The sequence below is a fragment of the Bos javanicus genome, chromosome 15, assembly GCF_032452875.1.
Source record: "Bos javanicus breed banteng chromosome 15, ARS-OSU_banteng_1.0, whole genome shotgun sequence".
NCBI classification, from domain to species: Eukaryota; Metazoa; Chordata; class Mammalia; order Artiodactyla; family Bovidae; genus Bos; species Bos javanicus.
The window spans coordinates 82,614,853-82,634,220 of record NC_083882.1 but is presented as its reverse complement, the minus strand read 5'-3'; the positions used below and the strand labels follow the sequence as shown (position 1 = coordinate 82,634,220).

General features: G+C 43.1%; 1 protein-coding gene across 1 annotated transcript; it reads left to right on the top strand.

Moving 5' to 3' along the window:
* The first annotated feature begins 778 nt into the window (after positions 1–778).
* Positions 779–17,264, top strand: LOC133227137 (glycine N-phenylacetyltransferase-like). Its single transcript, XM_061381599.1, is given in 7 exon segments — positions 779–1,507; positions 1,695–1,790; positions 7,607–7,714; positions 9,819–9,945; positions 11,622–11,681; positions 11,684–11,792; positions 16,435–17,264. Coding segments are annotated over 6 exon segments (885 nt in total). The 5' UTR covers positions 779–1,507; positions 1,695–1,712; the 3' UTR covers positions 16,838–17,264.
* Positions 17,265–19,368: the final 2,104 nt, after the last annotated feature.

Here is a 19,368-nt window from a genome sequence, read left to right as displayed (position 1 = left end):
TTTTCCTGCAGAAATACTGGAGTGGTTGCTATTTCCTCCTCCAAGGGATCTTCCTGACCCAGGGATCGAACCAACATCTCCTGAGTCTCCTGCATTAGCAGGTGGATTCTTTATCACTGAGCCACCTGGGAATCCCTGAGGTTAGCTGCAAAATGCCCGCTGCTTTAATTTTGCTCTCCGGGTTTTCCACTGGGAAATATTGAGGGCAGGAGGAGAAGGAGGCAATAGAGGATGAGCTGGTTGGATGGCATCACCGACTCAATGGACTTGAGTTTGAGCAAACTCCAGGAGATAGTGAGGGACAGGGAAGCCCGGCGTGCTGCAGTCCATTGGGTCACAAAGAGTCGGACACAACTGAGCAACTGAACAACAGCAACCAGGTTTTCCATAGGAATCTCTCCGTGCTGTGCTGTGCTTAGTCGCTCAGTCGTGTCCAAGTCTTTGTGTCCCCATGGACTGTAGCCTGCCAGGCACCTCTGTCTATGGGGATTCTCCAGGCAAGAATACCGGAGTGGGTTGCCATGCCTTCCTCCAGAGGATCTTCCCAACCCAGGGATCGAACCCAGGTCTCCTGCATTGCAGGTGGATTTGTTACCAACTGAGCCACCAGGGATGCCCAAGAATACTAGAGTGGGTAGTCTATCCCTTCTCCAGGGAATCTTCCCAACCCAGGAATCAAACTGGGGTCTCCTGCATTGCAGATGGATTCTTTATCAGCTGAGCTACCAGAGAATCTCTGTGGTCCACCCTAAGTGGAAACATAAAGGGAAAGGAATTCTGGGAAATGTAGTTCAGCCTAGCTGAGGTGACACCTCATTTGTTGAATACATTAAGTTCTCAATAAATATTAACACTTATTGAGTGATTGAATAAGTGAATGACTTATAGATAAATAAAGCAATACTTAGGTTTCCAGTCTAGTCACAAAAGTCTATTTAAATTATAATGAAACTATACCAAAATACCATTAAATAAAAAATCAAAGCCAGACTTTGGTAAGGAGAGACTTTATTTGAAAGGATTATTTCAAGAGGGAAAAGGAGTGCTGAAATAGGAAGAGGGTATTATTTCAACAGAAGAACTCTCAGATGGTAAGATCTACAAACATCTGAAAGGTCAGGCAGAAAGGGGTTGTTTCATGGAAAGGAGTCAGCAAAGTTTCATGGAGGATCATTCTGAATGCCAGTGTTGGCTTGGGCTGAGGGTGGATCACAGCCAGAGGACTGGGTGCAGGAGAGAAGACGGATTAACGTTTTGTCAAGCTTTAATCTTTGTTAAGCTGTTAGAACACTTTGTTGCGATTGTTAAGCCGGGATAAACCGTCCACCTAACCATGTAGGAAGGGAGAGTAAACAGAAAGAATCCAGTTATTTGCCCTTTTAATGGGATTGTTTGGCTTTTTGTTTGTTTGAAGTTTTTTTTTTTATGTTGACTTCTATGAGCTGTTGAAGATGGAGAGTTTGAAGGATTAGTACCTGGCCTTGTCACAGACAACGTGAGGGTCACGGTGAGTCTTAAGCCCAATGGGAGAAGGGCAGTTCCTTGCAGGAAGACACTCAGAAACACGAAGGGAGTGGCGGGTTTGTTGTTCTGTTTTGCTTTTTAACCATTGCTGTTTCCCAGGAAACAGGGACTTGGGCATCTTTGTGTGTCTTCCAGCACTTCTCATTCCTTGTCTGTCGATCCTCTCTTAGGTTAAGGGACCTGCCGAGATGTTCCATTTACAAGGCCCACAACTGCTGCAGATGTTAGAGAAATCCTTGAGGAAGAGTCTCCCCGAGTCCTTAAAGGTGAGAGTGGAGCATTCTTAAGGGGGAAAGGGCTAGGGACAGCTTGAGGGAAGGTGGGAAAGAGAACAAGGAATCCCTGAGCACTACTCTGTGCCAAGCTCACCCACCTGGCTGCTCGTTTGGTTTACCTCACCTATCTGCAAGGCAGCTATGTCATGTCTGTAGAACCAAAGGAGAAAGGCAGGCTCAGTCATATGACTTGACCAAGATCATGCCAGTGGTGAGTGGCAGGGCTATGATTTGAACCCATTGTGATCTTTGTTGTGTGATGATGCCAAAGCTTTCCCTCGTGCCCTTCAGCTCATGTTATGTAACTCTGGAACTTTGTTTTTTTTTTTTTTTCCAGAATTGGCAAAGTCAATGTTTATTCTTAGCAAAGAATCAAGTGCCTGGTGAAAAGTTATCCATTATGGTTCTTCTTTGTAATTAATAATTGGTCAAATTCTGTTTTTCGTCAAACCCCAAGGATTATGTTTAACTTTGAATGAGACAGAAATTGTGTTTAACGAATGATCTTGTACCGTAGAGAAGTGGAAGTGCTTTTCTTGCAATAATATATATTACAAAGGGAGTAGGCTATTACTAGAGATAAAGACTGCCACTATTATGATAAAGGAATCAATTCACAGAGAAGATGTAAGAAAACCTGAAATGCATACACCTGGCAACAGAGGCTCAAAGGACACGAGACAGAAACTGAGAAAACTGAGAGAAGAAATCTGGAAGGACACAGGCGTGAAGAGCTCAGCACTTCTCGCTCAGTGATTTGTAGAATAAGCAAAAAACCTATAAATACATATGTGAACTTATTGTATATGAAATACTATGAACCAACTTGAATAAACTGACATTTATAGAATACTTCCCACAACCATGGCAGGGTACATGCTATTTTCAAGTGCACATGGAATGTTTAGCAAAATAGACCATATTTTTTTTAAATTTTAGAAGAATTGAAGTATAGCAAGTACGTTCTTGAGCAATATAGAATTAAACTAAAAAAAAAAAGCCCTGAAAGATATCTGGAAAATACCTGAATTTCTAAAAGTATACAACACACTTCTAAATAAGTCATGTTTAAAATTACAAGGAAAATTAGAAAACATTTTAGTTGAATGAAAATAACAATACAAGGTATGAAAAGCTTTGGGATGCAACTAAAGCAGTTGATAACCGAGAAACAGATAGCATTAAGTGCTTATACTAAAAAAGAATAACAGTCTAGGGACTTCTCTGGCAGCCCACTAGTTAAGACTTGGCACCTCCAGTGAGAACGATTTTCAATACTAAGTCCATACATTTCACTTTGTATATTCTGTGAAAAGCATGAATTACCAAAGGTCACTGAAGAAGAAATATGCAACCTGAATTGCCCTCTATCCATTGGAGAAATTGACTTTGTAGTTTAAAACCTTCCAACAAAGAAAATTCCATGCTCAGATATTGTCAGTGGCAATTTCTACCACACACGTAAGGAAAAAATATCACTTCCACAAAAACCCTTGCAGAATAGAGCAGAGGAGAAAACACTTCCCAAATCATTTTATGAGTCCAGAATTACCCTGACACCAAAACGAGAACTACAGAACAATACTCTTTGTGAACAGAGATATCCATTAACAAAATAATGTCAAGTCAAATCCATCAACATATCAAGAGGATAATACATCATAACCAAGGGAAGTTCACCTTGGAAAGGCAAGGCAGATTCAACATTCAGAAATCAATCAGTTCAATTCACTGTTGTCAACAGACTGGAGAAAAGCCGTAGATCTTCTCTCAGTAGGTGCAGAAAAATGTTTGACAGAATGTAATATTTCTGATAAAAATAAAACTCTCAGCAAACTCGGAATAGGAAGGAATTTCTTCAACCTGATAAAACGTGTACTGGAAAAATCTATGCCTAAGATTAATCTAAATAGTGAAAGATTTAGTATTCTTGCTAAGGTCAGTAGCAAGGGAAAGATATTCATTCCCACCACTCCCGGTGGGAATGGTACTAGATATCCTAATCAGCACAATAAGACAAGAAAAAGAAATAAGAGAAATACATATTGGAAAAAAATAAAATAGTGTTTATTCACAGATGGTATAATTGTCTAATGAGAAAAATCTTAAGGAATCTACCAAAATCCCAAAGCTCCTAGATGTACAACTAGGTTTAGCAAAGGCCTTAGGGTGAATACACAAAATACAAAAATTGGTTTTCTGTGTACTCGCAATGGACAATTGGAATTTATAAGATAGACAAAAACAATAGACAACAACAACAAAAACCCTTAAGTATAAACTCTGTTAGCATACAGGGCTTGTCTGGAAAATAAACGCTTTTCCTTTCAGTGATGAATCACAGCTCCAGACTTCTCAGGGCAGCATGAATATAATGTAGAATTTAGTAGAGTTAATTATACTGATCATGCTGATGGGAAACCTGAAAGGAATAGCATCATATTATATCCTTTTTTGGCCGGGGGTTTGGGGGGAGCTTCCCTTGTGGCCCAGCTGGTAAAGAATCCGCCTGCAGTGCAGGAGACCTGGGTTCCATGCCTGGGTTGGGACAATCCCCTGGAGAAGGGAACGGCTACTCACTCCAGTATTCTGGCCTGGAGAATCCCATGAACTCTATAGTCCACCGGGTGGCAAAGCGCCGAACGCGTCTTCTCCTTGGTGCCCTGACACCTTGTTTAGGGGTCATGTGTAGGCTGGGCCACAGGCACTTAGTGTAGCCCAGAGGCATGCTACACTGAGGGGTAGGGCAGGGAGCTCTTGAGAGGAACAAGGTCAGGAGTCAGACGGCTTTGATCCCACAAATTCATTGTTTTCTGGGTAACACTGCAAAAATCTCAGTGCTCTTGCATGTAAAATGAGTAAAACCAGAAAGTAAATACTCTTGGTAGACACTCCTCAACCCTGAACAGGGTTGTGTGTGTGTGAGTCGCTCAGCCGTGTCTGACTCTTTGAGAGCACGGACTGTAGCCTGCCAGCCCCTGCAGTCCATGGGATTCTGCAGGCAAGAATACTGGAGTGGGTTGCCATTTCCTTCTCCAAGGAATCTTCCCAACCCAGGGATCAAATGCAGGTCTCCCACTTTGCAGGCAGATATTTCATCAGTTGAAACACCAGGGAAGCCCTAAGCAGGGTTATCATTACCTTGCAGAGATGTTTGGAGGGTTAACTAAGATATGATAAAATTAATAGCCAATATTTCTTGCTGCTGCTGCTGCTGTTGCAAGTCGCTTCAGTCGTGTCCGACTCTGTGCGACCCCATAGACGGCAGCCCACCAGGCTCCCCAGTCTCTTGGATTCTCCAGGCAAGAACACTGGAGTGGGTTGCCATTTCCTTCTCCAATGCATGAAAGTGAAAGTGAAGTCACTCAGTTGTGTCCGACTTTTAGTGACTCCATGGACTGCAGCCGACCAGGCTCCTCCGTCCATAGGATTTTCCAGGCAATAGTACTGGAGTAGGGTGCCATAACACTTGCCAAATATCAGGAACTACACCATGTATTCAGTATAACCTCAAAAGTATTTTTTCAGGAGGAGGAGGAGAAGGAACTAAATCAGTTAGGTACCTGAATAATTTTTGTCTTTACTGGAAAATTTTTCCAAGTCTACTTGGAAAATTTTTCAAGTTAAATTGTTTTCTTTTATGCTCTATGCCTGGAGTTTGAATTGTTATTTACTTTTTGTGTTAAGTGGATCTCAAACTTTTTGGAGAAAATTCTTGGCACGACTAGTCTTAGCCCAACTCTACTGTAAGGCAAAGAGACTCTCAATATGAGATCCTCAGTTTTAATGAGGTTCTTTTCCTCTCTACTCTCCTGATTCTTTGATGACATAGCTTTTTCCCCATAAGCAGAAATCTAGGTTATCTGTAAAATTTATTCTTGTTACAAATGTATGGCCTAAAACTCATTGACTAGTTGCTAATAAGTCTCAGGTGAGAGAAAAATCTGAGTATTGCAGCCTGAAGGACTGCCCACCTATCTCCCAAGCAGAGGAAACTACGTGGGTCTAGCTCACCTGTGAGCTTCAGTCCCTTCCCTTTGCAGTGGCTGCCTGAGTCACTATGTTCTGGTTAAATGACACTATCACGGGCACAGAAATGTGTATATAAATGCCACTGGTTCCAAATGTCATGTGGAAAAGCATGTGTTTTATTTTCCTTAAAACTGCATTTAATTTCTATATTGAGCATCTGCTAATGGCAGAAATTTAATTTATAAAAACTCAGTAAAGTCAAAGTTTGAAAAACAAAGTCAAAGTTTGCCTCTTCCTCTTTTGCCTTAGTCTGACATTAACATTTCATGGCAAGAGTAGGGAAGCACGGGGTGAGAGGTGGTCCTTTGTCACTGAAATAGTCACCATTTCCTTGGGCCCTGGTCTTTGGCATTCTTCCATGCCTTCTGCTAAGGCATCTTGTTTCAATGCATCTAGGTCCTAAGGTCCACCCTTGTATGGATTGCTGTTTTTCCTCTCCCCACAACCACGTGGCTCATTCCAGTTTGGACAATCTCTTTCTCAGCCTCTTCAATGTTTTGAGGGAACCAATGTTTGAACCCGTGGTTGCAAAGATTAAAAAAATTGCCCAATAAGTGTTGCCCTTGGACCTTGGCCACCAAAGCTTGTGTTGTTAACACCATGCTTTGTCTCTACTTTTTACATAGAGGGGAATTCATTTAACCTTTATGGAAAGTGATTTGGAGATGTGTGCAAGAAATATAGAATATTTAAACAACAGTTGGTGTTTGACCCAGAAATTCCCCTTCTAGAATTTGTAATATCAGACATATTTGCAAAGGTTTATGCAAAAGCAATGTTCATTGAAAAATAAACTGTTAAAAATAAGAAAAAGCTGAAATGACCAGCAGTCAGACAGTAAAGTTGAAGTAGTCCTTCCATGTAATGGATGTTATGCAGCCATTAAAAATGATTGTATAGATTTCTGTTTATTGATGTGGACACAAGCTCATAGTATAGTGTGTATGTGTATGTGAGGGGGACAGATGTTAAGTTAATATGTATTAGGTAATTAATTTCATGTTTAAGAAGTGTATGTGTGTGTGTTAGTCACTCAGTCGTGTCCAACTCTTTGTGACCTCATGGACTGTAGCCCACCAGGCTTCTCTGTCCATGGAATTTTCCAGGCAAGAATACTGGAGTGGGTTGCCATTCCCTTCTCCAGGGGATTTTCCTGACCCAGGGATTGAACCCGGGTCTCTTGCATTGCAGGCAGTTTCTTTAGTTTCCCTGACTGAGCCATCAGGGAACCCTGAAAACTATGTGTGTGAGTAAATAAATGGAATAAAATGGAAAGATATAACACTAAATTCTACAACGTGTTAGTAGATGATTTTAATTTATTCATTTTATTTACCTGGATTTTAAAATATACTAATAAAATTTTTGATCTTCCCTGGTGGCTCAGACAGTAAAGAATCTGCCTTCAAGGCAGAGGTCTGGGTTCTATTCCTGGGTTGGGAAGATCCCCTGGGGAAGGAAATGGCAACCCACTCCAGTATTCTTGTCTGGAGAATCCCATGGACAGAGGAGCCTGGCGGGCTACAGTCCATGGGGTCAAAAACAGCTAGACACGACTGAGCGACTAACACACACGCACACAGTATAATGTTCTCACAGTTTGACCCCAAAGTCTATTTCCATTTGGAGTAGTAAAGTAGAACCTGAAGGCCAAAATAAAGGCATATTAGGTACTTAACCTAATTTCACAGAAATAAGCCTTGTCCTGATCAAACAGGGCGCTTCACCATCGCTTCCTGATAAGCTGACCCTCTCACTTTCTCGGGATACGGCAGGTTTACGGGACCGTCTTCCACATGAACCAGGGAAACCCATTCAATCTAAAGGCCCTGGTGGACAAGTGGCCTGATTTTAAGACCGTGGTCATCCGCCCTCAGGAGCAGGTAAGGGGCCAGGGGCAGAATGAATGTGCATCTGTGTTTGCATTCGCTATGCGCCCACCAGGTGCCTGGCAATGTGGGAGACCCTGTGGATACAGAAGCGAAATGCAGTGACAGCGAACAGGCCCCTGTGCTCAAGAGCCTCAGAGTCTGGAGAGAAGCAGACAAGCAAAGCAAATGCAGCGAGGTGTGACAAGGCACAGTAAATATCGGAAAAACAGGAGGAGCGCTGGCCAAGAGACGGTTAGGCTACAGAGGTCAGGATGCGGGGCAAGGACCAGAGAGCTTTCACGGAAGACGTTTTGCCAAAAGGGAATTTTGAAGAGTAATAGGTTTTTAACAGGTTGACAAGAACAGAGGTTGCGTTCTAAGCAGAGAAAGGAACACCCCAACATGTGTGAAGGTAAACATGACAACATTGTGTGCGAAGCCACTTCGGTCGTGTCTGACTCTCTGCGACCCCATGGACAGCAGCTCACTGGGCTCCTCTGACCATGGGATTCTCCAGGAAAGAATGCTGGAGTGGGTTGCCATTTCCTACTCCAATGATAACATTAGGGAAATAAAAGGAACAGATTATGATGCTTGTATTTGGGAATATATTTTCAGTACTAGACTTTTAAAAATCACTCAGACTAAGTTGTTAATCTGTTTCAAATATAAATACGTTATCAGATCAGATCAGATGAGTCGCTCAGTCGTGTCCGACTCTTTGGGACCCCGTGAATTGCAGCACGCCAGGCCTCCCTGTCCATCACCAACTCCCGGAGTTCACTGAGATTGACATCCATCGAGTCAGTGATGCCATCCAGCCATCTCATCCTCTGTCATCCCCTTCTCCTCTTGCCCCCAATCACTCCCAGCATCAGAGTCTTTTTCAGTGAGTCAACTCTTCGCATGAAGTGGCCAAAGTACTGGAGTTTCAGCTTTAGCATCATTCCTTCCAAAGAAATCCCAGGGCTGATCTCCTTCAGAATGGACTGGTTGGATCTCCTTGCAGTCCAAGGGACTCTCAAGAGTCTTCTCCAACACCACAGTTCAAAAGCATCAATTCTTCAGCACTCAGCCTTCTTCACAGTCCAACTCTCACATCCATACATGACTACAGGAAAAACCATAGCCTTGACTAGACGGACCTTTGTTGGCAAATTAATGTCTCTGCTTTTGAATATGCTATCGCGGTTGGTCGTAACTTTCCTTCTAAGCATATTGAAAATGAAGTATAAAAGTTCCCACATCAAAAATATGTAACTGTATAATATCAATTGATGAATTATTTGGAAGTAAAATTTAAATGTATAGTGATTTTTTTTAAGTACCAAATTAAACAGAATACAAAAGTAAAGATACTTTAATTATTGAAATCTAAAAAGGGGAATAATATTCACTTTTTAATACAATCTTTAAAAACCAGATTGTTCGTGGTATTAATGGGAAGGGCATTTCTGGGCAACAATTTCCAGCTATTCTGCCCTTGTTGGGTAGTTGTTCTTTGATTTCTTCCTTCAGCTTCAAAATAATCTCTTCATCTTTTATTTGTTAATTTTGAGACAATGTTTTTGAGCAAATTTTGTTTTAGCTTTTTTGGAAATATGAATTATTTTTTAAACAGTGCATTGCAGTTTACATTTTTAAGGCATCCTGGGTCTTCATTCTGCACAGCTTTATCACATGTGAGAATTCTAATGCAAGGTTACCTGTGTCCATTTCAATATTGTCCTCATAATCCATTTGTTCTAAGACTCTTTGAAACAGAGTAACATTTACTCTTGCAACTGAAGCTTGTCTTTAACAAGATTTCGTTCTTTCTCCTGAGGCTTGTAAAATCACTGAAGAATGCACTCTAAACTGGTAAGTGTTTGGTTGATTTGAAATTGTCATGCAGCAGAAAAATACCTTCATCAAGCTTTTCTTACTTGTAAGTGGAACCATTCATTAAATCCATGACTTAGTCGTATGGTGAAAATGATTCAGAAATGATGATAGCACATCAAGAAGAACAGCGATATTTAGTTTGTCAAATAGCACTGTATACTGAAATACCAAACAAGTATTCCAATCACTGCATATGATCAGTTTGATTTATTTATATTACCCAACCACACAGGAGATGGCAGATGACTTTGATCATTATACCAACACCTACCAAATCTATTCCAAGGATCTCAACAACTGTCAAGAGTCCCTTGCCACATCAGATGTCATCAACTGGAAACAAGATTTGCAGATCCAAAGTACGTAAGAGATCTGGGATCTGCCCACTGAGGGGACTGCTCATATCTATACCTGGAGTGTCACTTTATCCTGAGTTCATCCCCTACAATCAGTATTTCCTACTAGACCCCAGACACTCAGCTTGATGGTGACACCCTGTGTCAGCCAACACCATCTCTTCAGTGGAGTTGAATTCAAACATTGCAAACTAAAGGGTTCTTTTAAGAACATGTGAGAAATGTAAGTTCTTTTTTTAAATTTTATTTTATTTTTAAAATTTACAATATTGTATTTGTTTTGCCAAATATCGAAATGAATCCGCCACAGGTATACCTGTGTTCCCCATCCTGAGCCCTCCTCCCTCCTCGCTCCCCATACCCTCCCTCTGGGTCGAAATGTAAGTTCTTTTTAGATGAGGATTCCTGATATGTTTTGCATACATATTGAAGGTCCCTTAGGGTGACTGGGTGTGAGAGCAGAGCTCCCTCTGGCCTTCTTGCTGTTTGTTGTTTAGTTGCTAAACTGTGTCCAACTCTGCAACCTCAAGGACTGCAGCCCACCAGCCTCCTCTGTCCACGAGATTTTCCAGGCAAGAATACTGGAGCGGGTTGCATTTCCTTCTCCAGGGGATCCTCCTGACCCAGGGATGGAACCTGTGGCTCTTGTGTCTCCTGCACTGGCAGGTGGGCTCTTTGCCACTGAGCCACAATTGGAATGATAAGTCCTTGTGCCATAGACACATCCCCAGTCACAGGAAAACCTGTCACTTTTGGAATCAGACTCCCTTGGGTGACATCCCTGTTCCGCCTACTATTTGCTTCGTGATCTTGAGCAAGTAATGTAACATATCTATTTTTCAGTCCCCTCACATATAAACAATGAAGATAATAGAAGTGCCTGAAACTTGCGTCTGGGCTTCCCAAGGGGCACAGTGGTAGAGAAACCGCCTGCCGATGCAGGAGATGTGGGTTCGATCCCTGGGTTGGGAAGATCCCCCTGGAGGAGGCAACCCACTCCAGTAATCTTGCCTGGAGAATCCCATGAACAGAGGAGCCTGGCAGGCTGTGGTCCGTGTGGTTGCAAGGAGTTGCACATGACTGAGCATGCATGCAATACATATGGTTAATGTAAGGATTAAATGCGGTATTAGACCAACACCAGGGCATGTCGAAGGTTGGCTACTATTTTTTTTTTAATTTACTTGGGCTGTGCTGGGTCTTTGTTGCTGCCCGCAGGCTTTCTCTAGTTGCAGCAAGTAGGGGCTGCTCTTCGTTGCGGTGTGTGGGCTTCTCGTTGCCATGGCTCCTCTTGTTGTGGACCACAAGTTCTAAGAAAGCGGGCTTCAGAAGCTGCACCACACAGGCTTAGGCCCTCCAAGGCATCTGCCCGGATCAGGGACCGAACCCATGACCTCTGCATTGGCAGGCGCATTCTTAACCACTGGACAACCAAGGAAGCCCAAGTTTTGCTACGATTTTTTGAATGCCACGTGTCCTCGATTCCACAGTATTTCTAGTGTTATCTCTGTATTGGGTAAGAGCAAATAGGTTGAGGCAGTGATGAGGCCATGGTCACATGGTCGCTTGCAACACCAGAAACAAAGTTGCTGACTTTCAATCCTGGATGAGTTTGCTGGGAACCTTCCAGAAGCATCTACAAGGGCAGTTACTTCTCCCCTAACTTTACCCTTCTCTAGGTTCACAGTCCAGTCTGAATGAGGTGATACAGAATCTTGCAGCCACTAAACTTGTTAAGGTCAGCACACACAGTGCATTCTCTATGTGATGCCGGAGACAGCAAGGAAACTTCTTCCTTCCCTGCCAGAGACAAAGAACTTACCTGTTGGATATGGTGCACCCAAAGCCATGTGAGTTTGAAAAAAGATGCTCTTTCACCATTGCAGTAGCCTCCCAACTTCTCTCCCCATATTCACTCTTGGCTCCCCACAATTCATTTCCAGAGCGATGCTTTTAGAGTGTGATGTGGGTTACATCCATTCACCTGCCGAAGAGCCACTGAGGTTTCTCAGCTTGCTGTTGTTGTTCAGTCGCTAAATCATGTCTGACTTTTTGCAGCTCCACAGACTACATACAGCACACCAAGCTTCCCTGTCCTTCACAACCTCCAGGAGTTTGCTGAACTTATGTCCATTGAGTCGGTGATGCTATCTAACCATTTCATCCTCTATCGTCCCCTTGTCCCCCTGCCCTCAATCTTTCCCAGCATCAGAGTCTTTTCCAATGAGTCAGCTCCTCACATTAAGTGGCCAAAGTGTTGGAGTTTCAGCATCAGTCCCTCCAATGAATATTCAGGACTGCTTTCCTTTACGATGGACTGATTGGATCTCCTTGCAATCCAAGGGACTCTCAAGAGTGTTCTCCAACACCACAGTTCAAAAGCATCAATTCTTCAGCACTCAGCTTTCTTTACAGTCCAACTCTCACATCCATATACGACTACTGGAAAAACCATAGCCTTGACTAGATGGACCTTTGTGAGGAAAGTGGTATCTCTGTTTTTTAATATGCTGTCTAGGTTTGTCATAGCTTTTCCTCCAATGAGAAAATGGTTTTGTGTTTGTGTGTGTGGCTGCAGTTACCATCTGTAGTGATTTTAGTGCCTAAGAAAATAAAATCAAAGTCAAACTCCTCTATGACCTTCCAAGGTCCTATAAGACCTGGAACTCATCCCCCCTCGGACTTTATCCTGTCGCCCTTGCTCACTCCCACCAGCGGCTCTGACCCCCTTTATACAACTGGATCTCATGTACCCACACATGGCTTTGGGCTGTTGCATTTGCACTTTGTCTTCCCACAATGTCCTTCCCTCTGATCTTCATATACTTGTCTCTTTATTGTCATTCATACTCTCAAATGCCATTTCTTCAGAGATGCCTAGTCCTCTGGTCCTCTGTGTGTTAAAATGACTGGAAACGTTTTACTCACAGTATCATACATCACTGCCCATGGAGTTCTCCAGGCAAGAATACTAGAGTGGGTTGCCATTTCCTTCTGTAGTGGATCATGTTACATCAGAACTCTTTACTATGACCCATCCATTTTGGCTGGTTCTGCACAGCATGGCTCACAGGTTCATTGAGTTACATAAGCCCCTTTGCCATGACAAGTCTGTGATTCATGAAGGGGTGTAGGGGCGGCAGAGGATGAGATGGTTAGACAGCATCGCTGACTTAATGGACTTGAATTTTAGCAAACTCCAGGAGACGGTGGAGGACGGAGGAGCCTGGCGTGCTACAGTCCATGGAGGCACTAAGGCGGTGGACATGACTTAGCGACTGAGCAACATCCCACGAACACCTGAAAACGCCTCCACATCTATAGTCTCATTTGATTCTGTTGTCCACCTCAGAGGTAGACAAGATTGGAGACATTATCCCTATTTTCCTGACAGAAACAGGCTTGGATGATAATATACCTTGTTCAGGTCACGTGGATAGTTAAGGGTGTGATGGGCTTGAGTACAGATCTCCTAGTTCCCCATCTCGAGACCCTTTCCAAAGCCCTTTACAGCCTGAAGATGACTTCAGGCTCAGTGTTCTGTGCTTCTGGGGCTGCCTGCACTCTACATCACACCCCTTCTCTGGACTTCAGTTCCCATAGTGGCCAAGGACACTCTGACAACAACATTCTACGATTCCATGATTCCTAAGCTCTGGCTTTACCCACAGTTGCTAGCATGTGCTTTGGGGCACTCATCTATTTTCTGTTAACCTAGTTTTCTTATGGGTAAAATGCACTCTTATCAATTCCCTCATTAAATGCTGATTCACTGCTTTGCCGACAGCAATAGTACTTAACTTTTAGATACTTCTGACTGGAGTAACAGGCAAATTTGGCCTTGGAGGATGGAATGAAGCAGGGCAAAGGCTAATAGAGTTTTGCCAAGAGAATGCACTGGTCATAACACTCTCTTCCAACAACACAAGAGAAGACTCTATACATGGACATCACCAGATGGTCAACACCGAAATCAGACTGATTGTATTCTTTGCAGCCAAAGATGGAGAAGCTCTATACAGTCAGCAAAAACAAGACCAGGAGCTGACTGTGGCTCAGACCATGAACTCATTATTGCCAAATTCAGACTGAAATTGAAGAAAGTGGGGAAAACCACAAGACCATTCAGGTATGACCTAAATCAAATCCCTTATGATTATACAGTGGAAGTGAGAAATAGATTTAAGGGATTAGATCTGATAGGTAGAGTGCCTGATGAACAATGGATGGAGGTTCGTGACATTGTACAGGAGACAGGGATCAAGACCATCCCTAAGGAAAAGAAATGCAAAAAAGCAAAATGGCTGTCTGGGGAGGACTTACAGATAGCTGTGAAAAGAAGAGAAGTGAAAGAGAAAGGAGAAAAGGAAAGATATAAGCATCTGAATGCAGAGTTCCAAAGAATAGCAAGAAGAGATAAGAAAGCCTGCCTTAGTGAACAATGCAAAGAAATAGAGGAAAACAACAGAATGGGAAAGACTAGAGATTTCTTCAAGAAAATTAGAGATACCAAGGGAACATTTCATGCAAAGATGGGCTCAATAAAGGACAGAAATGGTATGGACCTAACAGAAGCAGAAGATATTAAGAAGAGGTGGCAAGAATACACAAAAACACAAAAAGATCTTCATGACCAAGATAATCACAATGGTGTGATCACTCACCTAGAGCCAGACATCCTGGAATGTGAAGTCAAGTGGGCCTTAGAAAGCATCACTACGAACAAAGGTCGTAGAGGTGATGGAATTCCATTGAGCTATTTCAAATCCTGAAAGAGGATGCTGTGAAAGTGCTGCACTCAATATGCCAGCAAATTTGGAAAACTCAGCAGTGGCCACAGGACTGGAAAAGGTCAGTTTTCATTCCAATCCAAAAGAAAGGCAATGCCAAAGAATGCTCAAACTACCACACAATTGCACTCATCTCACACGTTAGTAAAGTAATGCTCAAAATTCTTCAAGGCAGGCTTCAGCAGTTCATGAACCGTGAACTTCCAAATGTTCAAGCTGGTTTTAGAAAAGGCAGAGGAACCAGAGATCAAATTGTCAACATCCGCTGGATCATAGTAAAAGCAAGAGAGTTCCAGAAAAACATCTATTTCTGCTTTATTGACTATGCCAAAGCCTTTGACTGTGTGGATCGCAATAAACTGTGGAAAATTCTGAAAGAGATGGGAATACCAGACCACCTGACCTGCCTCTTGAGAAATTTGTATGCAGGTCAGGAATCAACAGTTAGAACTGGACATGGAAAACAGACTGGTTCCAAATAGGAAAAGGAGTTCGTCAAGGCTGTATATTGTCAATCTACTTATTTAACTTATATGCAGAGTACATAATGAGAAACACTGGGTTGGAAGAAGCACAAGCTGGAATCAAGATTGCTGGGAGAAATATCAATCACCTCAGATATGCAGATGACACCACCCTTATGGCAGAAAGTGAAGAGGAACTCAAAAGCCTCTTGATGAAAGTGAAAGAGGAAAGTGAAACAGTTGGCTTAAAGCTCAACATTCAGGAAACGAAGATCATGGCATCTGGTCCCATCACTTCATGGGAAATAGATGGGGAAACAGTGGAAACAGTGTCAGACTTTATTTTTTTGGGCTCCAAAATAACTGCAGATGGTGACTGCAGCCATGAAATTAAAAGACGCTTACTCCTTGGAGGGAAAGTTATGGCCAACCTAGATAGTATATTCAAAAGCAGAGATATTACTTTGCCAGCAAAGGTCCGTCTAGTCAAGGCTATGGTTTTTCCAGTGGTCGTGTATGGATGTAAGAGTTGGACTGTGAAAAAAGTGGAGCGCTGAGGAGTTGATGCTTTTGAAGTGTGGTGTTGGAGAAGACTCTTGAGAGTCCCTTGAACTGCAAGGAGATCCAACCAGTCCATCCTAAAGGAGATCAGTCCTGGGTGTTCATTGGAAGGACTGATGCTAAAGCTGAAACTCCAGTACTTTGGCCACCTCATGCAAAGAGTTGACCCATTGGAAAAGACCCTAATGCTGGGAGGGATTGGGGGCAGGAGGAGAAGGGGACGACAGAGGATGAGATGTTTGGATGGCATCACCTACTCGATGAACGTGAATTTGAGTGAACTCCGAGAGTTGGTGATGGACAGGGAGGCCTGGTGTGCTGCGATTCATGGGGTCACAAAGAATCGGACATGACTGAATGACTGAACTGAACTGACTGTGGGTAGGCACAAGTCCTGGGTCCTTATGGTGTAATTGCTCTTCTATCAGTTTTTGAGGAAGGTACGATTGATAGGTTCACTTTATAAAGGAAGGAGGCAGAGAGACAGCATGTTTCCTGTTTGAAATCACACAGCTTTTGAATTATGAATCTGGGTAGCCTTGTTGCAGAATCTGTGCCTTTCCCTGCACTCTCAAATGCATCATCTGAAGACAATTTGGGGGCAAACAATATGTATAATACTTCTCAGTATGTGTGACTTACGAGTTGTTTTTTTTTTTTTTCCTTCTTGTCAATAGTAACCAGGAGATGTTTAAGCTCTCATCAATGGATCCTACCCATGCCGCTTTGGTGAATAAATTCTGGCATTTTGGTGGCAACGAGAGGAGCCAGAGGTTCATCGAGCGCTGTATCCGGGCCTTCCCCACCTTCTGCCTTCTGGGGCCTGAGGGGACCCCTGCCTCCTGGTCCCTGATGGACCAGACGGGAGAGATGTGGATGGGGGCCACGCTGCCCGAGTACCGTGGCCACGGGCTCATCTCCCACATGCTGGCCGTCCACACCCGGGCTCTGGACCAGCTCGGCATCCCCGTGTATAACCACACGGACAAAGCCAACAAAATCGTGCAGAAAGTCAGTCACAACCTGCATCACATCGCCATCCCCCATGGGTGGAACCAGTGGAACTGTGAGCCTCTGTAAAGTGGGCCTCCACCTGAGACAGCGCCGGGTGGGCTGGACATGTGGCCAGAGAGGCAGAGGGCTGGGCGGGAAGGAAGAATGAATCCTCATCAGCGGGGAAGCAGCGTGGGCTGTTTGGGGTGGGAGAGCGGTGAACGGTCAACAGAACCCCAGAGTCCCTGCTCACTGCTCACCCACGGACTTCCCTTTGGGTCTTGCACACCTTCCTGCTTCCTCCACATTCCAACCCTGGCACCCACCACGCTATTCTGTGCTTCTATGAGTTCAACTTTTTTTCTTTTTAAGACCCCCATGTATAAAGAGGGAGGTGATATATGTATAATTATGGCTGATTTGTGCTATTGTATAGCAGAAACCAACGCAACTTTGTAAGGCAATTTTCCTCCAATTAAGAAATAAATTAGAAGAATAAAGTTAATGCTTTGAAGAAACATTTAAAAAAGGTCTAAGTGATATCATCTGGCTGTATCCCTGTTCCTGTCTGGTTTATTTCACAGGTCCATAAGTTTCTTGTAACACTTATGGCTAGTAAGGAAGTGCCCATAATCGATAAAGGATGAATGCAACTCCCTATTCCAGTGTTCCACTACTGTTTCCAGCACTGTCGAATTTCTCTCTATTTAGAGTATACGGGGCTCCCCCGGTGGCTCAGTGGTGAAGAACCCGCCTGCCAATCCCTGGGTCGGGAAGATCCCCTGGAGGGAAAATGGCACCGCACTCCAGTGTTCTTGCCTGGAGAATTCCATGGACAGAGGAGCCTGGCGGGCTACAGTCCATGGGGTTGCAGAGAGTCAGACACAACTGAACAACTAAGCACAGCACAGCACAAAACTTTAAGACAACAAGATGCTCACATCTCTAATGAATTAGTGTAACACGGGTATGATTATCGGAGAAGAGAGATACTGGAGATGGATGTATCAGTGGTAGAAAAAAAAAATTCTCCAAGCCAATACATTGAGGAAGAAGTACTTCCTCATTTCAGGAAGATGAACTGAAACTGCTGATCTAAGACAGGATTTCTATATCACATCTGTGATCATCATCATATCACTGGAATTTCCTGAGTACTGAGAACATAAAACAGCACAGATTCCAGTAATAAAGTACATTACCTGCTTACTTTGAAGGATATTTTCACTGAATGTAGAATTTTTTCAATGTTTTTCCTGAAGCCTTTTTTATGCTCTTGATGCACTTCTTTCTAACTTTGTAGTGATAAGAAGCCAAGGGAGATTGTTGTTGTTCCCTCAGTGCAATATGTCTTTTTGTCTCTGACTGCTTTGTCCCCCTACTTTTAAAGTTTATGTATTTATTTTCCTGTAGCTGAAAAATAGTATGAGATCTTAACAAATATTTCAGTGTATGGGACAGTGTTGTTATCTGTGAACACAGTATGGTAGAGAGGGCCTCTAGAACTTTTTCATCTTACACAGTGGATACTTTATACTCAATGATAAGCAGCTCATCCTGTTTCCCTCTCCTCCTAACTACCACTCCACTTTTTGTTTCCATGAGCAGCATTACTTTAGATACCTCAGGTAAGGGGAGTCATGTCCTTCTGGGACTAGCTTAGTTCACTCAGCATAAAGTCCTCAAGTTTCATCCACGTTGTCATATATTGCTGTGTTTCCTCCTTTTTCAAGGCTGAGTAATACTCCACTGTAGGTATGTACCACACTTTCTGTATCCATCATTCTGCATTTAGGTTGCTTCCTTATCTTGGCTATTGTAAAATAATGTTGTAACGAACATGGGAGTGAAGACAGCTATTCCACGTCTTCTTCATTTCATCTGCCAATGGACATTTAGGTGGATTCTATGTCCTGGATATTGTAAATAGTGCTGCTATGAACACTGAGGTGAACGTATCCTTCTGAATTAGAGTTTTTGTCTTGTCCATGTATATGACCAAGAGTGGGATTGCAGGATCATATGGTCCGTCCATTAGTTTTTCTAAGGAACCTCCATACCATCGTCCATGGTGTCTGCACCAATTTACATTCCCACCAAAATGTAGGAGGGCTCCTTTTTCTCCACATTCTCTCCAACGTTTGTTATTTGTAGACTTTTTGATGATGGCCATTCTGAGACAAAAGCGCTTCCACAGCCTTTAACCTTGGAGGAAGACTAATGAATAATTTAGCAAACGTTAACCCTAGGAGACAAGATGGAGCAATAATATTCTGGGAAGGCAGAGGTAACCGTGTGTAAACTTGTGCTGTGCTGGTCTATGGACTGAAGGAGCATACAAGCTTTTTCGACTTTCCAGACATTAATCACCCTTGTCCCTGTTCCTCTGATCAGAGTGACTCCTTCCTTCCATAAAGAAACTGCCCACTGACCCGTAAACAAGGATAAGAGTGATGAGGACAATGACCCAGATGATTCAAACGTCCTTCCTTGGTTGTTTCACCCAGTGGACGAACCCAACTTTCCTTTCTGAGGGTGGTAGGACAAGTGTTCACGTGGCATCCAGGGCACTTTGGCGTGAAAGGCTCTGGACTGAAATTCTATCTAACTCAGCCACA